The following is a 27,415-nucleotide window of genomic DNA, read 5'->3' as shown; positions in this document are numbered from 1 at the left end:
CAAAATTATGCGGTTAATGTGAGCATTAGAAACGGTCTTGGTGAAAAGGCACATTACTATACATTTGGTCTCTCCAGGGCCTCAGGGTTAGCGAGGTGGAAAAATAATTTATTTGAATTGCCCCTAACAGACAAACGCCATATGACGTGATCTTGAACAGATGACAAGATGACGGAGGACCTGGCCAAATAAATGGATATGCTGATGAAAATATCTGATCCTCCCAATAACAGACCACCTTGAATTGAGTAGACGCAAAAGAAGAACTTATGCATTTTGTAGGAAGGGGGAGGCTCTAGTTGGCGCATTGATACACTAGCGACAAGCAGGGACTCTCTCTTCCTCGTCAGGGCTGAGGGTTACCTTCCAGACAACCTCTGCTTACCCTCTAGGTAGTGTGGCTTAAGCAGTCGTAGGCTAATCTTTGGGGCACATAGGGTTAAACACTTGCAATATTACACCGTCACAACCAACCCACCACATAATGAGACCAAACTGTATTCTGTAAAAATATATATCTTTATATAAGTTTAACGCAGGCTTATGAATATAGGTATCGACTTTCAAATAGCGGTTCCAAGTTACTTAGTTCAAGTTGCCACAGTTCTTTCTGGCAATAAGAGTTCTTTAGGGCCGTCTGGCCGGTTCAACAAAGTTCTTGTGGAGCGGGCGGCTTCCAGGGGAGCTGTCCCACGTCGCGTTGCCTTCCCGGGGTCGCTGTTCGTTGCGGCTCTCAGCCGAGCAGGTCACGGGTCATCCGGGGCAGCGGTGTTCTGTGGCGGCAGGGTCCTTTCCTCGTCGTCCGCTCCGACCCTGGAGGCGGCGGCTGTTGTGGTGGCGGCCAGTGGCAGTACGGTCCCCAAGTGCAGGACGTACCTAGCCAAGGGCCGGTTGCAGCTGTGCGCTTACAGCGGAGCTGTCGGGCAGGATACCGACCAGAGGGGGGGGTTCTCCCAGGGCGACTGTCCGTCTTTGCAGGTGGGCTGACGGCTCGAAGCACAGTCAGCTCGGGAGCTTGGACCGGACGGGTCCTCCTTTGCTTTGCTCTCGGTTCCCGGTGCAGGTGCGGTCACGGTGTTCAGGCCAGCGGCGGCTGGACCTCACTTTGCTCTCGCTGTTGCCTTGGGTCCCGGTCACGGTGTTCGGGAGGATTTCGATACCTTGGATTACGGGGAGCGTGGCAGGCTTGCCCGGCGCTCCCAAACCCCTCTGTCAATACTGCAGCGATAAGCAGCACACACAGTCGCTTTCTTCAGGGTGTAGCGCCCACTGGTCCTGGGGCGCTGGTCAGGGGGCAAGTTCAGCAGCAAGCCCTTGGAGATCGTTTCAACAGAGTTTGGCACAAAGTCTTGTCAAGTAAAAGTCTTCTCGCAGTCTTTCCTTTTTCCTCTCCTTCAGCAGCAAGGCACCAGACACAGGCAAGAGACAGCACTCTTCCTTGTCCTTCACGGTCCTTCTCGTCGGGCAGAGTCCCTTCTGTAGCCCAAACCGGGTCTAACTTTCAAGGAGCAGGGCTCCTTCTTTTATACGGTATTTCTTTTGTTCTCGCAGGCCAGGGGGGCCTTTGCATAGCCACTTTCGGTCCTTGAGTACCCCGATGGGTGTACTCCGGCTTCTGCTTTCAGTGTGAGGGGCAGGCGCATCAGACGCCCCACAGGAGGTGGAGCCAGCATTGTGCGGACAGGGGCCGCCAGAGCACCTTGTTGATGGGGCTTCGCCCTTCCTGGGCCAGGTGTCGGCTGAGTCATCAGTCGCTCCCCAGGAGGGTGGAGCCAGCATTGTGGTGGCAGAGCACAGCAAGATCCAGAGTCAAGAGCCACTCCTACCTCCCACTAAGGTGTAATCTGCGCATTCACCACCTGTCTTCCCCCAGCCCTGTCACTCACACATCCCAGACAGTCAGATACACATACCAGCAGAGGCGGGCTGAAATGGTTAGGCAAGCAAATGCTAACTTTCTAAAAGTAGCATTTGCAAACACAGGATACTAAAATAAACTTGACTACAAGAAATATTTTATCATCCTGAGTTCAGGCATACTAAACACAACGCGCTACCATGCTCCTTGAGCCTGCTGGGATTATAGGGTGTAATAATTCCGGCAGCTCAGTCTGGCCTAATGGAAGCAGGTAGCCTTCAATAGTGAAATACGATTTTGGTTGTAAGTCACTACTAGGACATGCCACACACATCAGGGCTTGTCCTACCTTACATCTACAACGCACCCTGCCCGTAGGCCTACCATAGGGGTGACTAATATGTAGTCAAGGGAAGGTTCAGGGGCTGGCAAGTGGGTACACTTGCCCAGCTAGCGTGACAGTACGAGACCGCACGCGGGTTCTGCGGTCGCAGTTCCCAGACACATCTTTACGGCTGCTTCGGTGGGTGGCGCAACCAGCGCTGCAGGCCCACTAGCAGTATTGGCATCTACAAGCCCCGGCACTCCTAGTGCACTTTACTAGGGACTAACAGTAAATCCAATGAACCAATCATGGATACCAATCGCATGCACAATTTACAGTAGGGAGCACTTGCACTGCGGCACGGGTCGGCCGTGGCGCAGTGCCCTGAGTATCGGAAAACCAGCAAAACATCGGAGGCACATCAGCAAAAAGTGGAAGGGAAACTCACGCCAAGGTGCCAGGTCTAACACATTTCCTGAAGGAGTGAGGCATTACTGAGAAGGAACTAGAAGCATTTTTATGAACGAGATGTCCCGAATCTGGGATTGAAATCTGTAAAGAGTAATATAATGAAACCGTCAGGTGGGTTCTGGCACTAATCCTTTTATATACTTAAAATTGTAACAAAAAGACTTTTAAAAAGGAAAGGCTTACATGCAAACTTTCCAATATGGCTACCTAATGAGGCAGTGTGAGTTTTGTACAAAAAGGGGAAAAAGCAGCAAAGGTCTTAGTAGGCGTTGAACAGTGTGTCCTGTAATGTTCCATAATCTCTAAATTAGTGTATCAAGATGCACTGCTGTGGTCCCCTATTTAAAGTGGAAATATCTGGAGGTTTGAGGCTGCTGTGTTGTGTTTTAAGAATGGAGTCAGGATGGAATAGGAGCCACATCACATCAGATAACTGTGTGTTATTGATGCTTAGATTGTGTTGCTAGAATATTATTTTTTTCAGCATCTTCCAGCTTGCTCCTCAGTAGTGACTCATCTTTATGTTCTGTGTGGCGTTGTTGGGAGGTTTACTACAGAGAGAAACTCCGATTACCAGATTTCATTGCATTTCATGCTATGCTATTAGCTGTTGAATGAATGATGGTATTGAAGAATTTCCTTATAGAAATCTAATTTTTCTAATATATACTTAGTCTCAGTAGGGCATAATGAAATGTCCATTGTGTCAGCTCTTGTTCATTTCTCAGTGCTCCTAATTCGAATGTAACCGGAACGTGGCACGAAACCCAGGTTAAGTGATAGATGGCCTTTGATCATTCTGTCAGGGCGTGGCTAATTAAAAAGAAATCTATCATTAAATATTGGCGATGGACTGAAGACTAGAAAGTGCTTTTCTGCTGGTGTCTTAATCGTGATGGGTAAATTATATCTAATGAGTACATTAATACTGAAATTGTCTGTCAGAACCATGCAACCCATGTGCCCCAGTGTGTATTGGTTGTGTCTCCAAAAAACGCACGACGCAGTTAAAATTTCCCACTATAAAAACCTGCCAGAGGTGACTTGCAGTTTACTTTGAACCTAAGTGTATTGTAGAGGAGGATCTTTGTTAGAATTGGATATGGATCACATGTGTAATTCTTCTGTGTCTGTTTTAATACCTACAAATAGCTATTGTCTTCCTGTGTCTGATATGCTACATGAGATTCTAAGAGAAGCCGCTATTCAGAGAGAATTAAGCATGGTTGGATGGCCTTAACAAAACATCGGACTTGCAGAGCAAACTGCCTACTGTTTCCTCCTGTGCATCACTCACCCCGTTCGCCCCCCTTCTAACCTCATCCCTCCCTCTTCTAGCATCCCAAAAGTTGGTACTTACTTTTCCAGTAAGCAGGAACTCCTCCCATCCCTTTTGGCATGGATGTGCTTCTTTATGTCCTGGAAGATGGCGATGACCACCTATAACTCTACCCTTCTATTTAGGGGACACAGAAGGAATAGTATGCATTTATATTTATGCACTGTGACGTAAGATGTCATAATTGTTCTAGTTCAGTAAATGTTTGAAAAGATCTCTCTCTGCCTATTAATCTAAGCCTGCTGCAATCCTTGCCGGGAAAGCAATGACCTTGTTCCAGAATCAGAGGCCTAATTTCTCATTGACGTATACCAGTTTCCCAAGCCGGCTCATGGAAGAGTGAAAATTAGTAATTGTCTTTGGTGGTGACACATCTCTTTTCTCTGATTAACATCAGTACCTATTTCTCTGAGGAGATAATCTTCAAAGAAGACAACGGCATGTGGTGTGGCTCCAGCTTTTGGAGAAATAGGTGGTATACGATTGTCTCAAGCAATAGATGAGTTCGTAACGCTGTTCTCAGAGTCTCTTGTGAGCTGAACTCCTTCCTGTACTAGTTTGCTGACCCATGGTATGAGATTGATGTTGTGTTCCCATTCCATGCCCTGTTGATTTCCTGCAGTCAGCATGTTAGCTTCTTGTGATGTTCCTTGTGAATTCCCATAGAAGCCCAGGTTCTGGTGTGAACACTGGATTCTATGGGAATTCTACAGGGCATATTATCAAGCCCATTATCCCCGCTTTATCGGCAGTTTTCTGCTGCTAAAGCGGTGATAATTATAACGCTGTTCTTGATAATATGCCCCTGGGTTTATACTTCACCAACACCACAACAAGCAGTGGTCTTCAAAATGTTCCACTGGTAAACATACCACACACTCACCACTTCTGCCGGAATGGGCAAGGCTCATTTGCTATGTTTGTCCTTAGTGTGATGTTTGGCTTTTTCACAATCTTATGACTTCTTCAGTGATGGAACATTGAGGGCAGCAGCAACACTCGTAAAATTGTTCCAGCGCTACAGGCTTGAGTGCCTCTCTTTTGACATTTACACGATTTCTAGCCTTTGTGTGTTGTTTCCATGATTTGTGACATGGGGGCCTTTGTGTTACGTTTCCATGCTTCATTGTCTGAGTATTTGTGTGAGATTTCATTGCTTTCAGGCATGGGTGCTGATGTGTGACATTTCCACGATTTATGGTTTTAGCTCATTTATTCAAAACTTGTGCTTTAAATGCACATTTGCTTTAATCTTTTTCAAAATGTTTCACTGGGAACCTCCTATCAAAACCTTACGAAGGCTCCCTTTCTGAAATTAAGATCAGGTATTATATTTGACTTTTAGCAGTGCCACTTGAAGATGTGGGTGGAGCTAATAGAGGAAGTCAGTGGAGCCAATAGAGGGAGTGGGTGGGGCCAGAAAATGTGGGTGTGGCCTCCGACAAACATTTCAGCATCTGCACTTCATATTTTACAAATTAAGCACTGCTAGTCACTATACCCTGTATTGAATGTTTAATGCCTGAGGTGTTGGCAATTCACCTACTATCAATACTGATTCACTAGAAACTGGGGGCTGATGTATCAAGGATTTTTAAACATTCTGTGTGGGTAAATATTATGGCAAATATTGGGAAAGATTCTTATGAAACCAGCCATTTTACCTATCAGCGAAAGAATCAAATGCAGCCAAAATATCAAATATGATTTTGATATTTCCTGATTCTCTACAGTTTATACAATAATAAAACAAGACCTAAAGCAGGCTTCAAAACCCTGCATCTTTAGACCAAAGACCACTGCACTATTTGTTTCTGTGCCCACTGGTGACAGGTATTCAGTTAATAGGCGGATTATCCTCAGGAAAGGTGAGTGAAGCCAACCCTCAGCCTTCTAGGGCAAAGAGTTCCCTCATAGCCATGGCTGGAAAGAGGGGAGTGAAGCCCAAGTCAACATATGTGAGTGTATTGTCACACGTTGTGAAGTGTTTTTTTCTATTGCCCCACTATCTAGTTTTCCATTCTGCTAAAGTGGCACCCATTTTCTTTCCACAGTGAGCATCTGGGATATCACCATTCCCTCTTCCGATGCAACAGGTAACTACATCCCAGGGGGCAGACTCCGTAGTGGGCATTGCAATAGACACAGGATGCGAAGAGTGGTCCCTTCCTGCTGATGCACTCGCCAGCACCTGTACCATTTATTGTGGCCTGTGCGTTACCAGGGATAAAATATCTTAGGCGCCAGTTATTGTGCCTGGTACAGTTGGAGGAATTGTTTTTTTTTTTTTACCATCCAGTTGGAGGAATTGTTAACTCTTAAAGATAACTTCAGGAATAATTATGCCTCGGACTGGTGACGATGCTCAGCCTCCCAGAATTTCTCGTCCCACAAGTGTTTCACTGTCAACATGACCTCATATATTTAACACCAGTTCATACATATTTAGGGCTTCCAGTTTTCAGTTTTTGCAGATTTTTACTGATAAATACAGGCAGAAAACGATGTGTTTCCGGTCTGTATTTATTTTTAAAAGCGGTAAAATACTGAAAATTGTGATTTTTTTTTAGAGATTCTCCATGCTCTCTTTCGTGAATTGCAGGCAACAACCGAGCTGATAGCATGGAGAGTTAGAAAACAGGATGAGATTTCCTTAAGTACAGGCACTTTGACATCTATTTGTAGTATATCACTAATGTGTACCTACGAGTGTAGTGTTTTGTTATACATGACTGCTTAAAATGCTAAATCGTGACAAGCATACATGTATGAGTGCATTTTCAAGAGTTTAATAAATGTGGAAATATAACATTTATGGCTCCATTTATTCTCAAAACACAAAATAAATACGGATAAATACAAAGAAGATGGCCAAGAAATAAATATGGATAAATACAAACAGAAATGTAAAAAAACAAAAACATAAAACTAGGAGCCCAATTTATATTTAACACATACCTGTTCTGTTCGAGAGCAATTTCTTGATTAGACCTGTGGTCTCATGGCCCATGTGTATAATTGGGTCAGATATTCCGTGCCTCATATTGTGATACCTAAATCCTCAGAATCAGGGTGATTATATTTCTGTTTCTTCAGCTCAGGGTACATTATTCCATACCTGCAGTACCCTTTCTGTAAACATTGGCACACATTGCCTATTACCTTCGTAAACTCATTACCATACTCCGTCCAGGAGAAGCCAGTGTGATTAATTGGTACTAAGGAGGAAGGGTATACCGTGAGACCAATCCTTTCCTTAGTTCTGTGTCAGATGCTGAGCAGCATTCTTGTAGTAGATACATTCTATAATAAGTGCAGCTAGGAAATATCCGACATTGGGTAAGGGCAGTTATATGACCAAAGAAGAGACTGCTGTTTTCCGGCTTGTGGTTTGCGACAGCCTTCTATGTTTCTTGTTTGGGCAGCTGTTTAATAGTGTCCCACATCTGAGACAGGCAGGCCAACTTGCTTTTGTTGAAGGAACTTTTAACTGACAGATATTGTAGATTTGCCCTCCCTCACTCTCACCATCACTCTGCCTCCTCACATGTCTTTAAGTGTTTCATGGGACCGTTAGAGTCTGGAATAACGTGCCCAGGCTGACCAAATTATATTGAAAGGGGTAATCTGCAAAAGGGACTGAGCGTGGCATTTATTCATATCCCGTCTGATGCCACCAAATAACTTCAGGTATCTTTTCCAATAGAAAGTCTGAACTGCATGATATGTATATTCTGGTACCTGCCTTTGTGGTCCCTTGAAAAGGGTATGATGTTTCTGATGCAGATAGTATAGTTGCAGCCACATAAATATCCATTTCCTCCCACCTGGCCATGTTCATTCTGAAGCCACTAATAATGCCATTCATGGTCACATGCACAAATAAGGATTGTACAGTGCAAATAAAACGTCATCTGTGAAAACGTCCAGTTTGAAGAACAAACCCATATTCAAATGCCTTTCTGTGCATGTTTGCCAATCTGCTGCCATTACACAAAACCGAAGGAAAAAACTCATATGCGACAGGGTATGATTGAAGAACCCCCCTCCTACTCAAACAATTAGTCAGCATCCAATAAAGACAATGTATCTTTCTTCCTTGATCTTGTGAGGTTCAGTAGTAGGTATTTTACTTTTCTTACAACCTCATCTGCTTGTCTGTCCTGGTTTAACCTGGGTTGTGAAAGCAGACTTATTCTGCTAGGATAGACTTTTGCATGTTCTCCAATACTTTTGTAAGCAGTTTTGCATAAATATTGAGTAGGTAAATGGGGGTAAAATGTTTGCCTAGTTTAGCCAGCATTGAGGTCACTTCCTCTGGTGTTGGCTATATCCTGCCAGAATCACACCAGTGAGTGGGCACTTGCACGAGAATCTCCAAGAAGGAGGGCCTGGTGCTGCAGACCGAGTCGGCTTTTTAATATCGAGTCGGGCCTTGATAATATGGGATTCTAAAGGCTTCTTCTGCCAGTGCCATCACCCTGAATCCCGCGGTGATTTGCTCAAAGTGTCTTTACAGTCACTCCTTTGTCATGAAGCGGCTAGTACAAGATCTGGACCCTTTAAGTTTGTGTGCTGGTACGTTTTGGCCTTTGTTTGTCACCTCCTAATATTGCTGATTAATTTTAAATAAATTATCTGCTGTTTTGATACCAAGACTATTTACGCCTTGAGTTATTTTCTTACTATTAAATTAATTAAATTAATCAGTGAAAGCCGCGTGAGCTCCCTGCCTTGCTTTTTCTGGCAGTTTCCTGTTAGCCCTTAATGTTACATAAATTGTAATTCTTGACATTGCAGTTCTGGTTCCCAACACACACTTCCCATGCACCCAACCTCCTGTTTCGAAGGTAAAGACATCCAAGCAGGGGTGCGGTGTCCACCACAAACCAGTGGAATCGTCACGCTACCTATGCCCTAATGATAAGTATACCCCTGCCGACACATCACAGGCACAAGAGAGAGCAAGAGAAGCTATCTTCCCCATGCTTACCATTGGTCACTACACCCCTACACCACTACACCCCTACCCTGCGCAATGCCTTTCGACGTTGTGACAACAAAGTGTTCACAAGTTAGTCTACTCACCCAACGCATAGGTACTGTTAAAGAAACCGTCTTGATGGCAGTTTGCCATGGCCGGTTACAAAGTACTGCAAAAATGATACGTTCCCCATGGCATCTTCCAGCTGTGCAAAACCAATACATATATATTTGATGACTTACAACACTGCACATTCAAAGAAGAAATTGTAATACTCTTTTTTAGAAATTTCTGTAAAGATTACTATGTTTTCTTATTGAATTCCAATGTCCATAACGCATCATGTCACAGGAGTGTCCATAACCCATCATGTCACAGGAGTGTCCATAGCGCATCATGTCACAGGAGTTTTTATAACGTGACGCATCACATGAGTGTCCATAACACATCATGTCACAGGAGTGCCCATAACCCATCACGTCACAGGAGTGTCCATAACGCATCATGTCACAGGAGTGTCCATAACGCATCATGTCACAGGAGTGTCCATAACCCATCATGTCACAGGAGTGTCCATAGCGCATCATGTCACAGGAGTTTTTATAACGTGACGCATCACATTGAGTGTCCATAACACATCATGTCACAGGACTGCCATAACGCATCATGTCACAGGAGTGTCCATAACGCATCATGTCACAGGAGTGTCCATAACGCATCATGCCACAGAAGTGTTTATAACGTGACACCTCACAGGAGTGTCTAAATAAGAAGAGAGGGGTCCAACATTCCAAAGGGACAGGACACCACAAAGACGATTAAGTCTAAAAATAACTCTGGTAACTTTTCAAGCCCACAGATGGGCCTCGCTGTGTGGAATGCGTGCAGAATCCATACGCTGCTGTCCCATGTTCTCGGCCCGTAGTCAAGACCGCATGGCCCCCGATTCTTTCAGGGTGGTGCTCCTTCCGCGGCATGGGCCGCCGCGTAAATATTCCAGCTCCGAGGTACCCAACGTACAAAGAAGCACCCGGACCTAAGCTGCACACAAGGAGCCTTGAATGGTAAGCACGCCTCCAGCACAACGATATCCTTTGGCTGTTCAAACTGCCCTGGATGCCTGACACGCCGCCCATCTGTGGGCTTGAAAAGTTACCAACTGAACATTAGCGCGACGTGAGGCACTACAAGTCCCATCTAGGGCGTGCATCTAAGCAAGAAGGGGTATGGTGCCTCAAGCGCTCCTTCATAACTGCCAAAGCCTCTGAAGAGAAGTGGGGACACTTCGAAACGCGTCAGGCATCCAGGGCAGTTTGAACAGCCAAAGGATATTGTTGTGCTGGAGGCGTGCTTACCATTCAAGGCTCCTTGTGTGCAGCTGAGGTCCGGGTGCTCCTTTGTACGTTGGGTACCTCGGAGCTGGAGAATATATATATATATATATATATATATATATATATATATATATATATATATATATATATATACGTTTTATTTGTATTAAGTTGGTTCCAAAAATAAAAAGCACCAATACACATTAGAAATGATGCATCATAGAACACCTTAAAAACACATGAAGTTAAAAAAATATATAAAATGATACAATGTAGTAAGCAACAGACTCCAAGAATCAAGGTTCAAAAGAGCAAGACCACGATGATGTACAATAGTGGATTCAACAATGCATTTTAAATTCTGGTACATAATACAAAAGAACATAAAAAGGCCTTATTATATTCTTTTGATGCATCATTTCTAATGTGGATTTGTGCTTTTTATTTCTGGAACCAACTTAATAAAAATAAAATATATTTTTTTTAAAAACTGGATTAAGAATTGACTTACTGGCACTTGATTAACAGACCCGTAGATGTTTGTGTGATATGTTTGTGGTGCATGTATGGTTGGCATGCTGATATAATACCCCAACAGGAATTATTTTTAGACTTAAACATCACAGGAGTGTCCATAGCTGATCAAAGGATGTCAATAATATATCATGTCACAGGAGTGTCCCTTTCTTTTCTTTGAAATAAATGCAGTCTGGCAGTATGCTTCTTCTGTGGTGGCTTAGAAGCAGGGCTCCCGGTTTATGGTACTTATTTTTTTTAAAACACCCGCCTGTATTTATCCATGTTTATTTTTTGTCCATCTTATCAGTATGTATGCATACTTATTTTGAGTTTTGTGAACAAATGAATTGTAACTTGTATAGTTTCATGTTTATTTAACTTTAACATGTACACGTTAAAAATCTAAATATAATAAAACATAACATCCAAATAAAAATATTAGCATTATAAGACAAAGAGATATGAACTTATTTACGGACATCTCATCAAATTTTACACTCTGGGATTTCAAGCAAAACAGCTATTTTCCTGGATTTCATGAATGATAACTTAGAGGCTCCCTCAAAAGACGCCCAATTAGCTCGATTTTTCCGCTTTTAAAAATGAATACAGACAGGAAACACACTATTTTCTATCTGTAAAAATGTGTAGGACCTGAAAACGGGGAGCCTTACTTTTAAGGTCTGATCCTGTGTGGGTTGAAGGCCGTGATGAATATGGTGAGATAGAGCCATATCTCTTCCAAGTGTTGTGATGAGCATGAAGAGGTAGATCAAAAGTGTTTAGTGGCTTGGGTTGTGGTGCATGATTACAGGTAGTGTTCTGCGTTTCTGTCACCTGTAAAGATCATGAATTTCGGGAGGAAAGTTGTGATGTTGGACAATGGACATTTTTGGAGCATTGCAAATTTTAGGTGAAAATGGTTGCCATTGAGTAATAGCAGGGTTACTTGCAGATTTGTTCTGGTTCTTGAATGGTATCTGTATCGTGGGCGTGTATGTGTGTACATGTGAGTGTTGTTGAGGTGTGTGGATGTGCGGATTATTTCTTGCCTTTATTGCAGGGAGGATGGTTTGTTGTGTTTAATACCCGGGTTCAGAGGGGATTTGAATGTTGTGTATCAGCAAGGGTGGGTGTGATTGGGTGTATCAGCTGTGATGATTGGAGGCCGGTGGTTGACATTGGATGCTTCCGCGCCCATACGATGTCTTACGTCACTTCCTTTGAACCCGCTCCTGGTCGCTGTTCCATCTACTTGTCAGAACGTCTGGGGGACTGGCTTGTGGTTACTCTGTGAGGACCCTCGTCTGGGTGAATGGGGTCCCTCACTGCCCTTCATATTTCACTTCGGGATGTTTTACTGGCTCCCTCAGGCTGAAATAGTCCTTCGGTTTAAAATACTGTACAGCTTTAACAATTTCTCCTCTTTTGATCGTTACATTTTAGTTTACATAAGAACATCACTCCTCCGGAATGTATAAGTTTGGTAGATAGGTTGGAATACCCAGTGATAGATACAAGGGTCGGGGGCTGGCCTCAGACACACTAAAGAGGCCTCACGCTGTTAGTTTTTTTACAGATCGCTTTAAAGATTTCGGACTGGTAATCCCGAAGCGTCCTGTGTAAAACGATGAGTGTTTTTCAGTTCGTCTGAAGACTCCCAGCACTCGAGCAGCTCTCACTGCTCCAGCCGGCCATGCTGGTGAGATGCTCGGGGTGGCTGCTGGTCCACCCCGGTATCTTCACCAGGAGGCCTTGGTGGAAGAGAGAAGCTGTGATTGACTTGCTTCAGGCCGCCGTGCGACCATACTTTCATTGGAGTGCCTGCCGGACCCGAGCGGCGCATTGGTATTCGGCAGCCGTGAGCCTTGTAGCTTCAAATAAGATTGAAGCCTGAAGGTGCACCCGTCAGGCCGTCCAAGGCCGGGGTCACCTTGAATCCGGGCGTCCGTTCTTTCATCTCATCCTGCATAAGCGGGAGAACCAACAGGCTATGCTGAAAGGACCCCGGCGAAGGTTGCGGCGGACAACCCTGATAGCTAAAACGCCTTAGCGCGCCCCCTCCTTCTTGTCCGTCCATCCTGCTGTCTTGTTTCCTTGGCAACATTGAGTGCACATCCTGGAAAACTTTATCCGAAATCGGCTCTGGGCAGCTTTTCAAATCCATACTAACCTGATTAGGGGCCTCTGGGGGCCTTGCCGGCTAATCAGATTAGGTAGCTCTAATGGTAGCGAGGACTTGGAGTGAGCAGAGAGCAGTAAAACATTGTGTATACTTAGTGATAATTATACTTGGTTTTGTGTCATTGATTTATATGCGCGGCCCAGCAGCCTTATCCCTCTGCTTTTCTCCCTATGCAGCTATCCGGAGGAAGGAGAATGGCTGGTATGACGAGGAGCACCCCCTGGTCTTCCTGTTCCTGGGATCGTCTGGAATAGGTAAAGGAGTCCCTGGCTTTCACCATCACTCCCATTGCCTGCGCGTGTCCCCTCCCTGGTGCAGGAGCCAGCGGTGAGACGCTGGGGTGGGTGGCAGCATCTGGGCTCTGGAGCAATGTCTGCATTAGGAGTCTCCACAGAGCCCATGGGTGCCCAATCCGACACTCTAGTGGATGGCAGCATCTGAGCTCTGTAGCAATGTCTGCATTAGGAGTCTCTACAGAGCCCATCGTGCCCAATCCGACACTCTGGTGGATGGTAGCATCTGGGCTCTGTAGCAATGTCTGCATTAGGAGTCTCCACAGAGCCCATCGGTGCCCAATCCGACACTCTGGTGGATGGCAGCATCTGGGCTCTGTAGCAATGTCTGCATTAGGAATCTCTACAGAGCCCATCGTGCCCAATCCGACACTCTGGTGGATGGTAGCATCTGGGCTCTGTAGCAATGTCTGCATTAGGAGTCTCCACAGAGCCCATCGGTGCCCTATCCGACACTCTGGTGGAAGGCAGCATCTGGGCTCTGTAGCAATGTCTGCATTAGGAGTCTCTACAGAGCCCATCGGTGCCCTATCCGACACTCTGGTGGATGGTAGCATCTGGGCTCTGTAGCAATGTCTGCATTAGGAGTCTCTACAGAGCCCATCGTGCCCAATCCGACACTCTGGTGGATGGTAGCATCTGGGCTCAGTAGCAATGTCTGCATTAGGAGTCTCCTCAGAGCCCATCGGTGTCATATCCAACACTCTGGTGGATGGCAGCATCTGGGCTCTGTAGCAATGTCTGCATTAGGAATCTCTACAGAGCCCATCAGTGCCCAATCTGACACTCTGGTGGATGGTAGCATCTGGGCTTTGTAGCAATGTCTGCATTAGGAGTCTCCACAGAGCCCATCGGTGCCCTATCCAACACTCATCGGAGCCCGGTACGACACTCTGGTGGATGGCAGCATTTGGGCTCTGTAGCAACGTCTGCATTAGAAGACTTCACAGAGCCCATCTGTGCCCAATCCGACACTCTTGTGGGTGGGAGCATCTGGGCTCTGTAGCAATGTCTGCATTAGGAGACTTCACAGAGCCCATTGGTGCCCAATCCGACACTCTGGTGGATGACAGCATCTGGGCTCTTTAGCAATGTCTCCATTAGGAGACTCCACAGAGCCCATCGGTGCCCGGTACGACACTATGGTGGATGGCAGCATCTGAGCTCTGTAGCAATGTCTGCATTAGGTGACTCCACAGAGCTCATCGGTGCCCAATCCGACACTCTGGTGTATGGCAGCATCTGGGCTCTGTAGCAATGTCTGCATTAGGAGTCTCCACAGAGCCCATTGGTGCCCTATCCGACACTCTGGTGGATGGCAGCATCTGGGCTCTGTAGCAATGTCTGCATTAGGAGACTTCACAGAGCCTATCGGTGCCCAATCCGACACTCTTGAGGGTGGGAGCATCTGGGCTCTGTAGCAATGTCTGCATTAGGAGACTCCACAGAGCCCATATGTGCCCGGTACAACACTCTGGTGGATGGCAGCATTTGGGCTCTGTAGCAATGTCTGCATTAGTAGACTTCACAGAGTCCATCGGTGCCCGGTACGACACTCTGGTGGATGGCAGCATCTGGGCTCTGTAGCAATGTCTGCATTAGGAGTCTCTACAGAGCCCATCGGTGCCCTATCCGACACTCTGGTGGATGGTAGCATCTGGGCTCTGTAGCAATATCTGCATTAGGAGTCTCCACAGAGCCCATCGGTGCCCTATCCGACACTCTGGTGGATGGCAGCATCTGGGCTCTGTAGCAATGTCTGCATTAGGAGACTCCACAGAGCTCATCGGAGCCCGGTACGACACTCTGGTGGATGGCAGCATTTGGGCTCTGTAGCAACGTCTGCATTAGGAGACTTCACAGAGCCCATCTGTGCCCAATCCGACACTCTTGTAGTGGGAGCATCTGGGCTCTGTAGCAATGTCTGCATTAGGAGACTTCACAGAGCCCATTGGTGCCCAATCCGACACTCTGGTGGATGACAGCATCTGGGCTCTTTAGCAATGTCTCCATTAGGAGACTCCACAGAGACCATAGGTGCCCGGTACGACACTATGGTGGATGGCAGCATCTGGGCTCTGTAGCAATGTCTGCATTAGGAGACTTCACAGAGCCTATCGGTGCCCAATCCGACACTCTTGAGGGTGGGAGCATCTGGGCTCTGTAGCAATGTCTGCATTAGGAGACTCCACAGAGCCCATCTGTGCCCGGTACAACACTCTGGTGGATGGCAGCATTTGGGCTCTGTAGCAATGTCTGCATTAGGAGACTTCACAGAGCCCATCGGTGCCCAATCCAACACTCTTGTGGGTGGGAGCATCTGGGCTCTGTAGCAATGTCTGCATTAGGAGACTCCACAGAGCCCATCGGTGGCCTATCTGACACTCTGGTGGATGGCAGCATTTGGGCTCTGTTGCAATGTCTGCATTAGGAGACTTCACAGAGCCCATCGGTGCCCAATCCGACACTCTTGTGGGTGGGAACATCTGGGCTCTGTAGCAATGTCTTCATTAGGAGACTCCACAGAGCCCATCTGTGCCCGGTACAACACTTTGGTGGATGGCAGCATTTGGGCTCTGTAGCAATGTCTGCATTAGGAGACTTCACAGAGCCCATCGGTGCCCGGTACGACACTCTGGTGGATGGCAGCATTTGGGCTCTGTAGCAATGTCTGCATTAGGAGACTTCACAGAGCCCATCGGGGCCCAATCCGACACTCTTGTGGGTGGGAGCATCTGGGCTCTGTAGCAATGTCTGCATTAGGAGACTCCACAGAGCCCATCTGTGCCCGGTACAACACTCTGGTGGATGGCAGCATTTGGGCTCTGTAGCAATGTCTGCATTAGGAGACTTCACAGAGCCCATCGGTGCCCAATCCGACACTCTTGTGGGTGGGAGCATCTGGGCTCTGTATCAATGTCTGCATTAGGAGACTCCACAGATCCCATCGGTGGCCAATCTGACACTCTGGTGGATGGCAGCATCTGGGCTCTGTAGCAATGTCTGCGCTAGGAGAGTCAACAGAGCCTATCGGGCCCCAACACTAGGCTTTAGATTCAGGAGGACATTCAAATATGCGGTTCCTCATTGGACAATAATCGCCAATCGACACACAAAATGGCAGGTCGTTTCCCAGTACTGAGATATAGAGAGATGATTAAACGTCTCCCTCTGCGCTCCAGTGTCTATATAGCACTGGTCTGTCACACTATAAGGCTGTTAGGGAAGGTAAGACCACCATCCCTTTACTATGGAATGGCTTCCATTGCCCTTCTCTGCGCGCCAAAGTATCTGCACCCAACAGAGCTTGATTCTGCTCTGGTTGCATAGAACCTTCCTTATAAATCCTGCTACTGATCCTTGTTTCACAGAAACGCGGAGTGGTATGAGAAACACTGATTGCTACAGGTTAAAGTAAAGCTTGCTTGTCTTGAATAACTGTTTTTAGATTTCGACTGCTCTTCTACTCTAACTTTGATCTTCACGCTGACTAATGTTTCCTGAGAGAGGTACTGAATAAAGGCTATATGGTTGAGTATTCTGGGAGAGGTACTGAAGTGTACAACTGGTTTACACTGTTCTTCTTTTTCCTGTTGTTTTTGAACAGGTAAAACTGAGCTTGCCAAGCAGACAGCCAGGTACATGCACAAGGATGTCAAAAAGGTAATCATGCATCAATATATTACATAAACGGAGCTGTTGTCTACTCGATCCCTAAGCAACAGAAGCTAAGAACTGTAATATGCAGGGCCCATTCTAAGGCCGCCATTAATTTTGGATGTCACTGCAGGATATGAGTCCCTGCACTTCTTATAGATGCTTTCTGTGCATGCAACTCTTCTTCAGATTTTATTGGGCAATTGTGTATTTTCCATACAGCTAATTGTTTTTGGGCTAGAAGAGGTGTGTAGGTTTTAATGAAAATACTAGTTATTTCCTGTACACACTGGTTCCACAGTATTGAATTCTTTCATAGATTCACATGCTTGAAACTTTCTCGTCCTCTAGGTGGTAGTCCGACAGTAGTTGTAACAAGTAGTTCAAAGAAACCATTGTATAGCAAAACTCAAACAAGTGACATTGCTAACCACTTCACATTGTTTTAATAATAATCAAACGTGAATCAATCAGGAAGCTGCTCCTGAAGCACTCTTCCTCTCAAGGGCCACCATAAATCAGATTACCCAGAATAAGTGTATATGGCAATATAGATGAGGTAATCAATGTGGGAGTTCCTATCATTGAAGCAGGAGGGTCGCATTTGAATCTATAAAAACAAGCATTTGCAATGCAATAGGTCTCGCATTTGCAAGAGTTGAAGCTATTGGCATTGTAAATAACAATGCCTTTTATTTATATGCTTGGATAATTGACACATAAATAAAAGGCATTGTTATGTCCAATGCCAATAGCTCAAACTCTTGTTAATGCGAGAACTATTCAAAGAAGCGGCCACCATTTTCCCAGGGTGCTTATAAACTGAAAGCGTGCGTGGCGCGCTGAATGTTGTAGGGAAGCATGTCGTGCCTGCAGTAGGAGAAACTATTTAAAAAAATAGTGCTTACAGACTAAAAAGACTCTCCTTGTAACAACAGAAGTAAAAGGGTCAGTCCTCATGGGAGGTTACAAATGAAGACAAGGCGGGACTAACAAGCCTATTAACTAATCAGAAGCCAGCATTTACGAAGGACAATGAGTTGCAATATGCTTTTTGTTGTGGTTGTGTTATATTGTTTTGGTTGTGTTGGAAGTATGTGTGGGTAGTTCCTTTGCAGACTACAACAAATACTGTCTGTTACCTCTCTGACCAAAGACAGCACATTCCATTAAAGGTTCAGTGTAAAACCACAACCACTGCCAAAGATGGGAGCATAGCGCTACAGTGGCTCTACCACTTTATGTAATACCAAACTGGTCTAGTAACAGACCATGCCTTAAAGTACCCCCTCTCATGTTAGCTTGTGTGAACAACTCTGGGTGGACACAGAGCCCAGGTCTTTGTCCCCTGGTGGTCTGAAGGCTGACGGTCTCAGGCCCATTCTTGTCTAATTCTGTGTATCCTTGGCGATCCAGTCCACGACCTTGCCTAGTGAGGGGAGGGCATATAAAGGCCAAAGTATATAGAAAACAAGACGCTGCAAATTTCCGCAGTAGAAACCATTTGAAACTGGTCAGTATGCATGTTTGGCAACAGTATGAGGCACGCCTCCAAGGGGCCTCTCTCTGACCCAATTAAAGGCGGAGTGGGTCTTCGTGCCTCAAAGTGAGCAGACTCATGTCGCCACACTCGCTGGGAGCCATACTGAAATAGCATGCATGTAGCGCTTAATAGCCCCTCAAAGCGTTGAAAACCGTATGGCTTTGTGCGCGCATGTCTGCCAGTGAGCACACCAAAATAAATTTTGCAGTACAGCACTGTAGTAAAGCTTTTCTCATCGTTAACTCATTGTGGCGTCTTTTGGAGACTGTTAACAAATAAATAATTGTTATTGCCACACAATGCAGTGGTACTCATGTTATCAACTTAATAAGGATGAAAGACAGAGTGGGCCCGCGAGGATTGAACCTGTGACCCTGGGGCCAAAAAGATCCCAAGAGTGAATTGATTAATCCACTGAGCGACCAAAAACCAGCACAGAAAATTCCACCCTCGCACAATGTAATGTTTGAGAATCTGGCATGTTCATCTTTAAAAACAAAGTGCCCGAAAAGTCAAAGAAAATGCTAAAAGCTACAGTTGAAAATAACAGCAAAGAAATGAAAAAAGTTGCCGATTCACATTACGTACTAATAAAAAAGAACTACCGAAATGCAGAGAACCGCATGAAATAAGCATTGGCCACGCAGCTCACTGAGACTAGAACATCAACGCGACCGAAAGGGGAGCAAGGAGGGGTGAGTGCACGCCGAGCGGGGGAAGCACGCGAGTGGAGACGAGAACATCAAAGCGCCTGTAGGCGGGGGCGTGGGAGTGGTACTAATTACTGTGTCAGGTAGAGGCGGTACACCAGTATATCGTTTCAAACTAGGTTTTATTTTCAGGGTTCTCTTGGTTCTGTATGTCAGTCTTTCTCTTGCGAACTCCAGGTTGTTCGTGGTGGCGGTGTAGTCTGCTGGAGGAGGTCCTCGTGGTTTTGACCGGCGTCGGTGTCTTCGGTATCGATTCTCCGGGCCGATGTACCGAGGGAAAAGGAGACCAACAGAGGGAGCCGTTAGTTTACTATCTGGGTACTTCCGACCGTTCAGGGGCCCAAGTGACGTGAGGAACACCCGTGTCTCTCGCTACCTTATCAGCTAGGTGCAGTGTGGTGGGGGTACCAAGTGGGGAAACCAGACGGGTAGGGAGGGGGGACGGGACTCAGTTAACACACAGGGAAAGGTACGCACAAGACTATATACACATTTACACAGGGGCGTTCTTCTTCCCCACCCAAGCCGCCAAACGTCTCCGTACCTGAGTGAGCCACACTCCTCCCTCGGGAGCGTGGCACGGCGGTGCACAGGGTCGTTGGCCTCCTGGCTCTCCCTCACTTCCGTGGTGCTCGTTCTCCTTCTCTCCTCCTTGGTTCCGCGTTGTCTCCTCTTCTCCGTTCTCGTTCTTCCTCGCTCGCTCGCTTCCTCCGCTCTCGCCCTCCGGGGTGTAAACACACCCACCATACAGGATATCCTGCCCTTTGTCCAGTCCTGGTCCTCTGACGTCAGAAAGGGGCGGAGTCTCGTCTCGCTCCAGGAAGTTCCAATTAAAGGCGCCGTGGTCTCTATGTTCCTCCTGTTCAGAAACGCTGTCCCATTCCGCTTTTGGACTGTCCGTCTGCATGAAACGAGGAGAAGGAGGGACAGGCAACCACCAGTTAGAGTGTTCATCCCGCTTGACCTTGCTACACTCCTCCCCCCTTGGATTCTCCCGTTCGGGGAGATAGGGTGCCCTCGACAGGTAGTCGGCATTACTGTTGGCTATGCCTTTCTTGTGTACGATATTAAACTTAAAGGGTTGGAGATACAAAAACCATCTTTGCACGCGGGCGTTCTGGGATAGGTTCTTCTGCATCCACTGCAACGGGGCGTGATCTGAGTGAAGCGTAAAGGATCTCCCTTCCAGATAGTATCTCAATTTGTCCACGGCCCATCGTATCGCAAGGCACTCTTTTTCCACTGTGGGGTACTGCTTTTCTCTGGGATGTAGTTTCCTGCTTATAAAGAGAATAGGATGTTCCAATTCATCCTCCCCCTCCTGTGACAGCACTGCGCCTATGCCGTATCGGAGGCATCGGTCGCCAGGATGAAAGGTTTCTCAAAGTTGGGGGGTATTAACACCGGGCTGGAGGTTATTGTGCTTTTTAGAACCTCAAACGCCAAACGGGCTTCTTCTGGAGGGGGTTTTCCTCGATTGAAGTTGGATGTTTTTCTAAGGAGATTCGTTAAGGGGGCTGCTATTTCAGCGAAGTCCTTAATGAACCGCCTGTAATAACCTATCAGGCCCAGGAAGGCACGCAGTTCTCTGACAGTGGAGGGAAAAGGGGTTTTGGTTATGGCGTTTACTTTCTCTTCCTGGGGAGCGATAACACCATCACCCAACATGTACCCCAGATATTGTACCCTGGGGAAGGCTGCCCTAGATTTTTTTGCATTGACATGGAGCCTGGCTTTTAGTAGGGACGTGAGTATGCTCTCTATATGACCTAAGTGATCCTCCCACGTGAGACTGAATATAACAATATCGTCAAGGTATACGGAGCTATACTCGGAGTGAGGGGCTAACACTGTGGTCATTAATCTTTGGAACGTTGCTGGGGCTCCATGGAGCCCGAATGGTAAAACGTTGAATTCGTATAGCCCCTCATCTGTGGCAAAGGCTGTTTTGTGTTTGTCACTTTCCCTCAAAGGCACCTGCCAATAGCCTTTGGTCAGGTCCAGCGTGGTGATGTACTTTGCTTCCCCTATCCTTTCTATCAATTCATCTACCCTGGGGATAGGGAAGGAGTCAAAGGAGGAGATAGCGTTTAGAGCCCTAAAATCCATACAAAAACGGGTGGACCCGTCTGGTTTTGGGACCATAACTATGGGTGAAGTCCAGTTACTTTTTGAGGGGCGTATAACGCCCAGTTGTAGCATGTCCCTAACTTCTTTTCGAACCGTGGCTCGCCTGGCAGCTGGAATGCGATATGGTCTTTGCTTCACTATTTTCCCTTCTTCTGTCTGTATACAGTGTTCGGCTAGGGGGGTACACCCTGGTTTGTCTGAGAACATGGAGGAGAACTGCTGTAGTCTATGCGTCAACTCCTCCCGTTTCTCGGTTGGTAACTCCGGGTTAATCGGTAGTTGATCTAGGGTTGATCTCTCATCTCGTCCTGGAAGAGAGAACTGTACGTTTTTGGGAGGGGGGCCTATCCACTTTTTTAACAGATTGATGTGGAAGGTCTGTTGGCGTGATGGAGTGACCTGTAGTTTGTACGTGGTTTTCCCCAAGGTCTCTGTGATCAGATAGGGCCCCTTCCATTCGCTCCTAAACTTCTGAGTGGTCGACGGTAGAAGAACCAAGGCCCACTCCCCTTTCTGTAGTACCCTCCATTTCTTCCCTTTATCATACTGTACTCTCTGTTGTACCTGGGCTTTTTCCAAATTGGAATATGCTAGGTCTCGTAGCTTGCCTAACCGGGACTTCAGTTGAGCGGTATAATCCAATAAGGACTTTTGTTCTGCTGCTTCCTCCCTTTCCCAGGCTTCCCTGGTGATTTCTAATAGGGACCTAGGTTGTCTCCCATAAAGGAGTTCGAAAGGCGAAAACCCTAAACTGCTCTGTACTTGAGACCGTATCACATAAAGCGCCAAGGGTAGCATTTTGTCCTAATCCTTGTTTTCTGCGCTTAACATTTTCTTAAGGGTGGATTTCAATGTGCGATTATATCTTTCGACCAACCCGTCTGTCTGGGGGTGGTAGGCGGACGTGCGGATATGTTTCAGATCCAACTGCTTGCACACTTCTGCCATCATTCTGGACACAAACGGGGTTCCCTGGTCTGTAAGTATCTCTCGTGGGAACCCTACCCTAGAGAATAGTTCAATCAGTTTCTCCGCCACATTTTTAGTTGTGGGAGCACTCAGGGCAAAGGCTTCCGGAAACCTCGTGTTGTAGTCTACTATGACTAAGGCGTATGTGTGCCCTCTTGAGGTACGGGGAAGGGGTCCTATCAGGTCCATACCCACCCTCTCAAAGGGGTTACCTATGATGGGTAAGGGTTGTAGAGGGACTGCTGGGGGCCGGTACATGTTTTTCTTCTGGCAGACTTCGCATTGCTTACAATACATCTCGGCTGTCTTGTATATTCCAGGCCAAAAGAATAGACGAACGATACTTTGTAGTGTTTTTTCGGCCCCGCTATGTCCCGCTGTCAAGTGTGTGTGCGCATAGAACATTATTTGATCCCTGAATTCCTGGGGGACCACTAACTGTAGTGGATCACCTGCCTTCCCCTCCCTGTACAGCAGATCATTCATGATCCTGAACTTTGGATAACCCTGGGAAGGCGTTGTTTGTTCTCTATGTCCTGATTCCCATGCGTTCATGAGAGTAGGATCGTTGGCTTGGGCGAACTTGAACCCTCTATCCATCTCCCAGGGTTCCGTAGCCAGATATGCACCTCGGGGTTGGGTTCTCAACTCCCTCCTAAAGAGGGCTAGGAAATCGGGGTTATCTATTCCCACTATCAGGTCCTCGGGTAAGGAGTCCACCACCCCCACTTGTACCTCACAGGGGTCTCTACCTATCGGGTGTAGGGTCACCTGTGCTACGGGGTATGGCTTCACGTCCCCGTGGACACACCTGATATGTACAATAGCCCCGGGGCCTATCTGGGAAGGCAGCACAAACTTAGACTGTATTACGGATTGCCGACATCCAGAGTCTAACAGGGCTTTAACGCGCAGATTATTTACAAACATCCTTACGTAAAAGGAGGGCCCCATCTCTGCTGTGTACATCACTGCTCTTGGTATGTATCCGACTTCCATTGGCTCTTCTACGGTCTTCTTTCGTGGACACATTCTGGCTATGTGGCCCCAGTCTCCACACTCAAAACACTGTGGACCCCTATGTGGAGGAGGTGCATCCATTCTTATTGGTCGGGGTCTTCCCAAGTCCTGGGTTGGCTTGAGAGGTTTCTTATCCTGTTTCGCAGGTCCAGCGCTGGATTTATTGCCCTTATCAGAGTCCCAAGGAAACGTGCGTGGCATCGCTCTGTTGTAACTAGACGCCATCTCGATAGCCTGGTCTGGGGTTAGCCCTGAATGTTGTCTCAACCACCGTTGTGTTCCGTAGGGCAGAGCCTCCATAAACTGCTCGAGATATATGCTGGCCATTACCTCTTCCTTGGTACGACTCTCGGGTCTCAACCATTTATCCGCTGCCAGTTTGAGCCTAAGATACAGGGTCTTTGGGTGCTCTCCGGCTACACCCCTTTCCTTTCGGAACCGGAGACGGTAGGCTTCGGAATCCAGTCCTAAGTGATCGAGAATTACTGCTTTGATGGCCGCATAGGGTGTTACCCCTGTAGGGTTGGCTACTTGGTAGGCCGCCTGGGCTTCACCAGAAAGGAGCGGAGCTAAAAAGAAAGGCCACTTGTCTTCCGGCCACCCACATGCTCTGGCGGCTCTTTCGAAATTCACTAGAAAGGCGTCGGGGTCTTCACCCTGCACGTATTTTTGCAAGTGTACTCCAGAGGGACCGAACTGTCTCCTCTCCATAGGAACAGGTGTACCGGGACTCTGTACCACTTTTTGTAGACTGTCCATCTGGGCGGCCATTGTCGCTTTAAACAGGTCTCTGTCTGCATCGGCTACTGACATCTGCTGTCCTACCGCCCACTCTAACTTCTGTTGCCCCTCGATGAGCTGCTGGATCACCTGTTCCATCGCTGGGTCCGGCAGAGAAGGGGCGGATCCCACTTCTGACACCACTGTAGGCGGGGGCGTGGGAGTGGTACTAATTAATGTGTCAGGTAGAGGCGGTACACCAGTATATCGTTTCAAACTAGGTTTTATTTTCAGGGTTCTCTTGGTTCTGTATGTCAGTCTTTCTCTTGCGAACTCCAGGTTGTTCGTGGTGGCGGTGTAGTCTGCTGGAGGAGGTCCTCGTGGTTTTGACCGGCGTCGGTGTCTTCGGTATCGATTCTCCGGGCCGATGTACCGAGGGAAAAGGAGACCAACAGAGGGAGCCGTTATTTTACTATCTGGGTACTTCCGACCGTTCAGGGGCCCAAGTGACGTGAGGAACACCCGTGTCTCTCGCTACCTTATCAGCTAGGTGCAGTGTGGTGGGGGTAACAAGTGGGGAAACCAGACGGGTAGGGAGGGGGGACGGGACTCAGTTAACACACAGGGAAAGGTACGCACAAGACTATATACACATTTACACAGGGGCGTTCTTCTTCCCCACCCAAGCCGCCAAACGTCTCCGTACCTGAGTGAGCCACACTCCTCCCTCGGGAGCGTGGCACGGCGGTGCACAGGGTCGTTGGCCTCCTGGCTCTCCCTCACTTCCGTGGTGCTCGTTCTCCTTCTCTCCTCCTTGGTTCCGCGTTGTCTCCTCTTCTCCGTTCTCGTTCTTCCTCGCTCGCTCGCTTCCTCCGCTCTCGCCCTCCGGGGTGTAAACACACCCACCATACAGGATATCCTGCCCTTTGTCCAGTCCTGGTCCTCTGACGTCAGAAAGGGGCGGAGTCTCGTCTCGCTCCAGGAAGTTCCAATTAAAGGCGCCGTGGTCTCTATGTTCCTCCTGTTCAGAAACGCTGTCCCATTCCGCTTTTGGACTGTCCGTCTGCATGAAACGAGGAGAAGGAGGGACAGGCAACCACCAGTTAGAGTGTTCATCCCGCTTGACCTTGCTACAGCGCCCGAAAGGGAAGAAAGGAGGGGTGAGTGCACGCCGAGCGGGGGAAGCACACATGCCCGCTCACATGCATTGCAAGCTGTAGCCAGCGCATTTTCTGGGTAGCATTTCTTGAAGCCCTTCTTACTTAAGGTCTGGCCAGACCATCGCAAGCGATGGGTCAGGCAAGACCTGAAAATCAATACTGGAGAACCATAGTGTAAAGGTAAGTAACTTGTTTTTCTCCAATATTGAATCTTTCATAGATTGACGTGTTTCAATCCAAATAGCGAGCAGTATCAAAATATAATAATGTGGAGGTGGGAAGTCCAGACCGCAGGAAAAAAACCCTTATTGATATATAAAAAACTAGCTCACCTCATTGAAAGAGATGGCGAAGGAATGCTTGACCCACTGCTCCAACATCTCTTATTGTTACTTCCAAGCAGTAGTGTCTGGTAAGCATATGTCTGTTAGTCAATCTAGCAGCCCTGCATATGTCTGATGAGGATACAAAGGCAAACAAGGAGGTAGACGTGGCTACACATCTTGTGGAGTGCGCTCTCACCTTTCGACTCAGTGAACGTTCAGCTTTTTTATGACAGACCACAAAAGTTGCAGATACGTTATAGGCTTTAATGCTTCTTGGTAGGCAATAACCTTTCCTGGAAGGAAGTTGATCTGATTTCCTAAACATTTTTACTTCCCTCTATATAGAACTTTATGCATCTTCTGACATCCAGGGTATGAAGGTCTTTTTCCTCTGCTTTGTTTGGATATTTGAAGAATGTTTTTAGCATTATTGGCTCATTGAGATAAAAACTAGAAGGGCCGTTAGGGATAAAATGAGGATTTTGTGATATTCTACATGACTCTCTTTGGTTATAGATTAGGTAGTTAACCTCTATGGTAGTATGTCATACTATTCTAGAGTTTAGTGATTTAATTCTCTTGTGATGAAATCCTGTGTTAGGGCCAGATGTCAGTTGATGTTGGCCTGGATGGATGGGATCCTTTGTGGTGAATAAACCTGCTTCATGATCTACATACCTGTGGAGAGGAGTTATCTAATTATTACACTGGCGTAGTCGCCACCAATCCATTCCCTTCAGGATGATAAAGAGAGCTTTTCTTTTGAATAATTCCACATGCATACAAAAACGTTTCCATTTTCTTTTAAATTAATTGCACCCCATTATTAGTCTCCAAGAGTATTCTTTCCAGGTCAAATATATTCCTGGGGTGAACAATAGAATTGCTGATACATTGTCTCGTTTGGTATCCTCTGAGTATAACATGGAGGATGATGTTGAAGATGAGTATGACAAGATGTGTGTTCTTGATTGTGAATATATATCAAAAGAAAAATGGATAGAGGAAGTTCAATCTGACAACACGATGAAAGAAGTCATGGATTTAATTAAGGTGAAATGGGATGATGTAAAGAAAAATTCTGAGTACACTAAACCATTCTGGTGTGTGAGAGACAAATTGAGTGTTGATGGGAACATTCTTTTTAGAGGTACTAAACTTGTTCCTCCTTGTAGTATAAGAAATAATATTCATTTGGCTCATCAAAGTCACCCTGGTATTACCAAGACTAAAGAGAGGATACGTTCTTCCTATTGGTGGCCGGGAATGTATAAAATGGTTGAAAGAATCATACGTGATTGTGATGCTTGCAATATGAGTGATAAGTCAAGAATGACTAGGGTACAACCTATGATAATAAGAAACAATCCAAAGGGTCCATGGGTCGATATTGCATTGGATTTAGTTGGGCCTTTACATTTTAAAGCATCCCAAGTGTTCAACTTGGTTGTCATTGAAATGTTTTCTCAATGGCCTGAGGTGTTTTTCTTAAGTAGCATCGATTCGAGGAGCATCATTAAATGTCTTAAATCGTTATTTGCAAGAGAAGGTATGCCAAAAACTATACTGTCTGATAATGGAGTGCAATTAATTTCGAAGGAAATGGAAGAGTTTTTGTATGCATGTGGAATTATTCATAAGAAAAAGCTCTCTTTATCATCCTGAAGGGAATGGATTGGTGGAAAGATTTAACAGAGTGATTAAGGAGTCCATAAGTTTGGCTAAATCTCATTCATTGGATTGGAGAAGTGAGGTAAATAAAAAAGTTGAAGAGTATAGGATTACTCCTCACTCTACAACTGGTAAAACTCCATTTCTTTTGTTTAGAGGAAGAGAACCAAACACTTTACTTGAACCATTTTGGGTTCTTGA

At 46.5% G+C, this 27,415-nt stretch overlaps 1 protein-coding gene across 1 annotated transcript in view; it reads left to right on the top strand.

The window, feature by feature from the left end:
• The window catches only part of CLPB (ClpB family mitochondrial disaggregase), a 1,391,731-nt gene that overhangs the window by 867,902 nt on the left and 496,414 nt on the right, over positions 1 to 27,415 (top strand). The window contains exons 8-9 of the mRNA XM_086933782.1: positions 13,192 to 13,269; positions 16,916 to 16,971. Of these exons, the coding sequence (XP_086789908.1) occupies positions 13,192 to 13,269; positions 16,916 to 16,971 (134 nt within the window). The remainder of the gene's footprint in view (positions 1 to 13,191; positions 13,270 to 16,915; positions 16,972 to 27,415) is intronic.

The sequence above is a fragment of the Lissotriton vulgaris genome, chromosome 8, assembly GCF_964263255.1.
Source record: "Lissotriton vulgaris chromosome 8, aLisVul1.2, whole genome shotgun sequence".
In the NCBI taxonomy this organism is placed as follows: domain Eukaryota; kingdom Metazoa; phylum Chordata; class Amphibia; order Caudata; family Salamandridae; genus Lissotriton; species Lissotriton vulgaris.
This window is presented reverse-complemented; position numbering and strand designations above follow the sequence as displayed.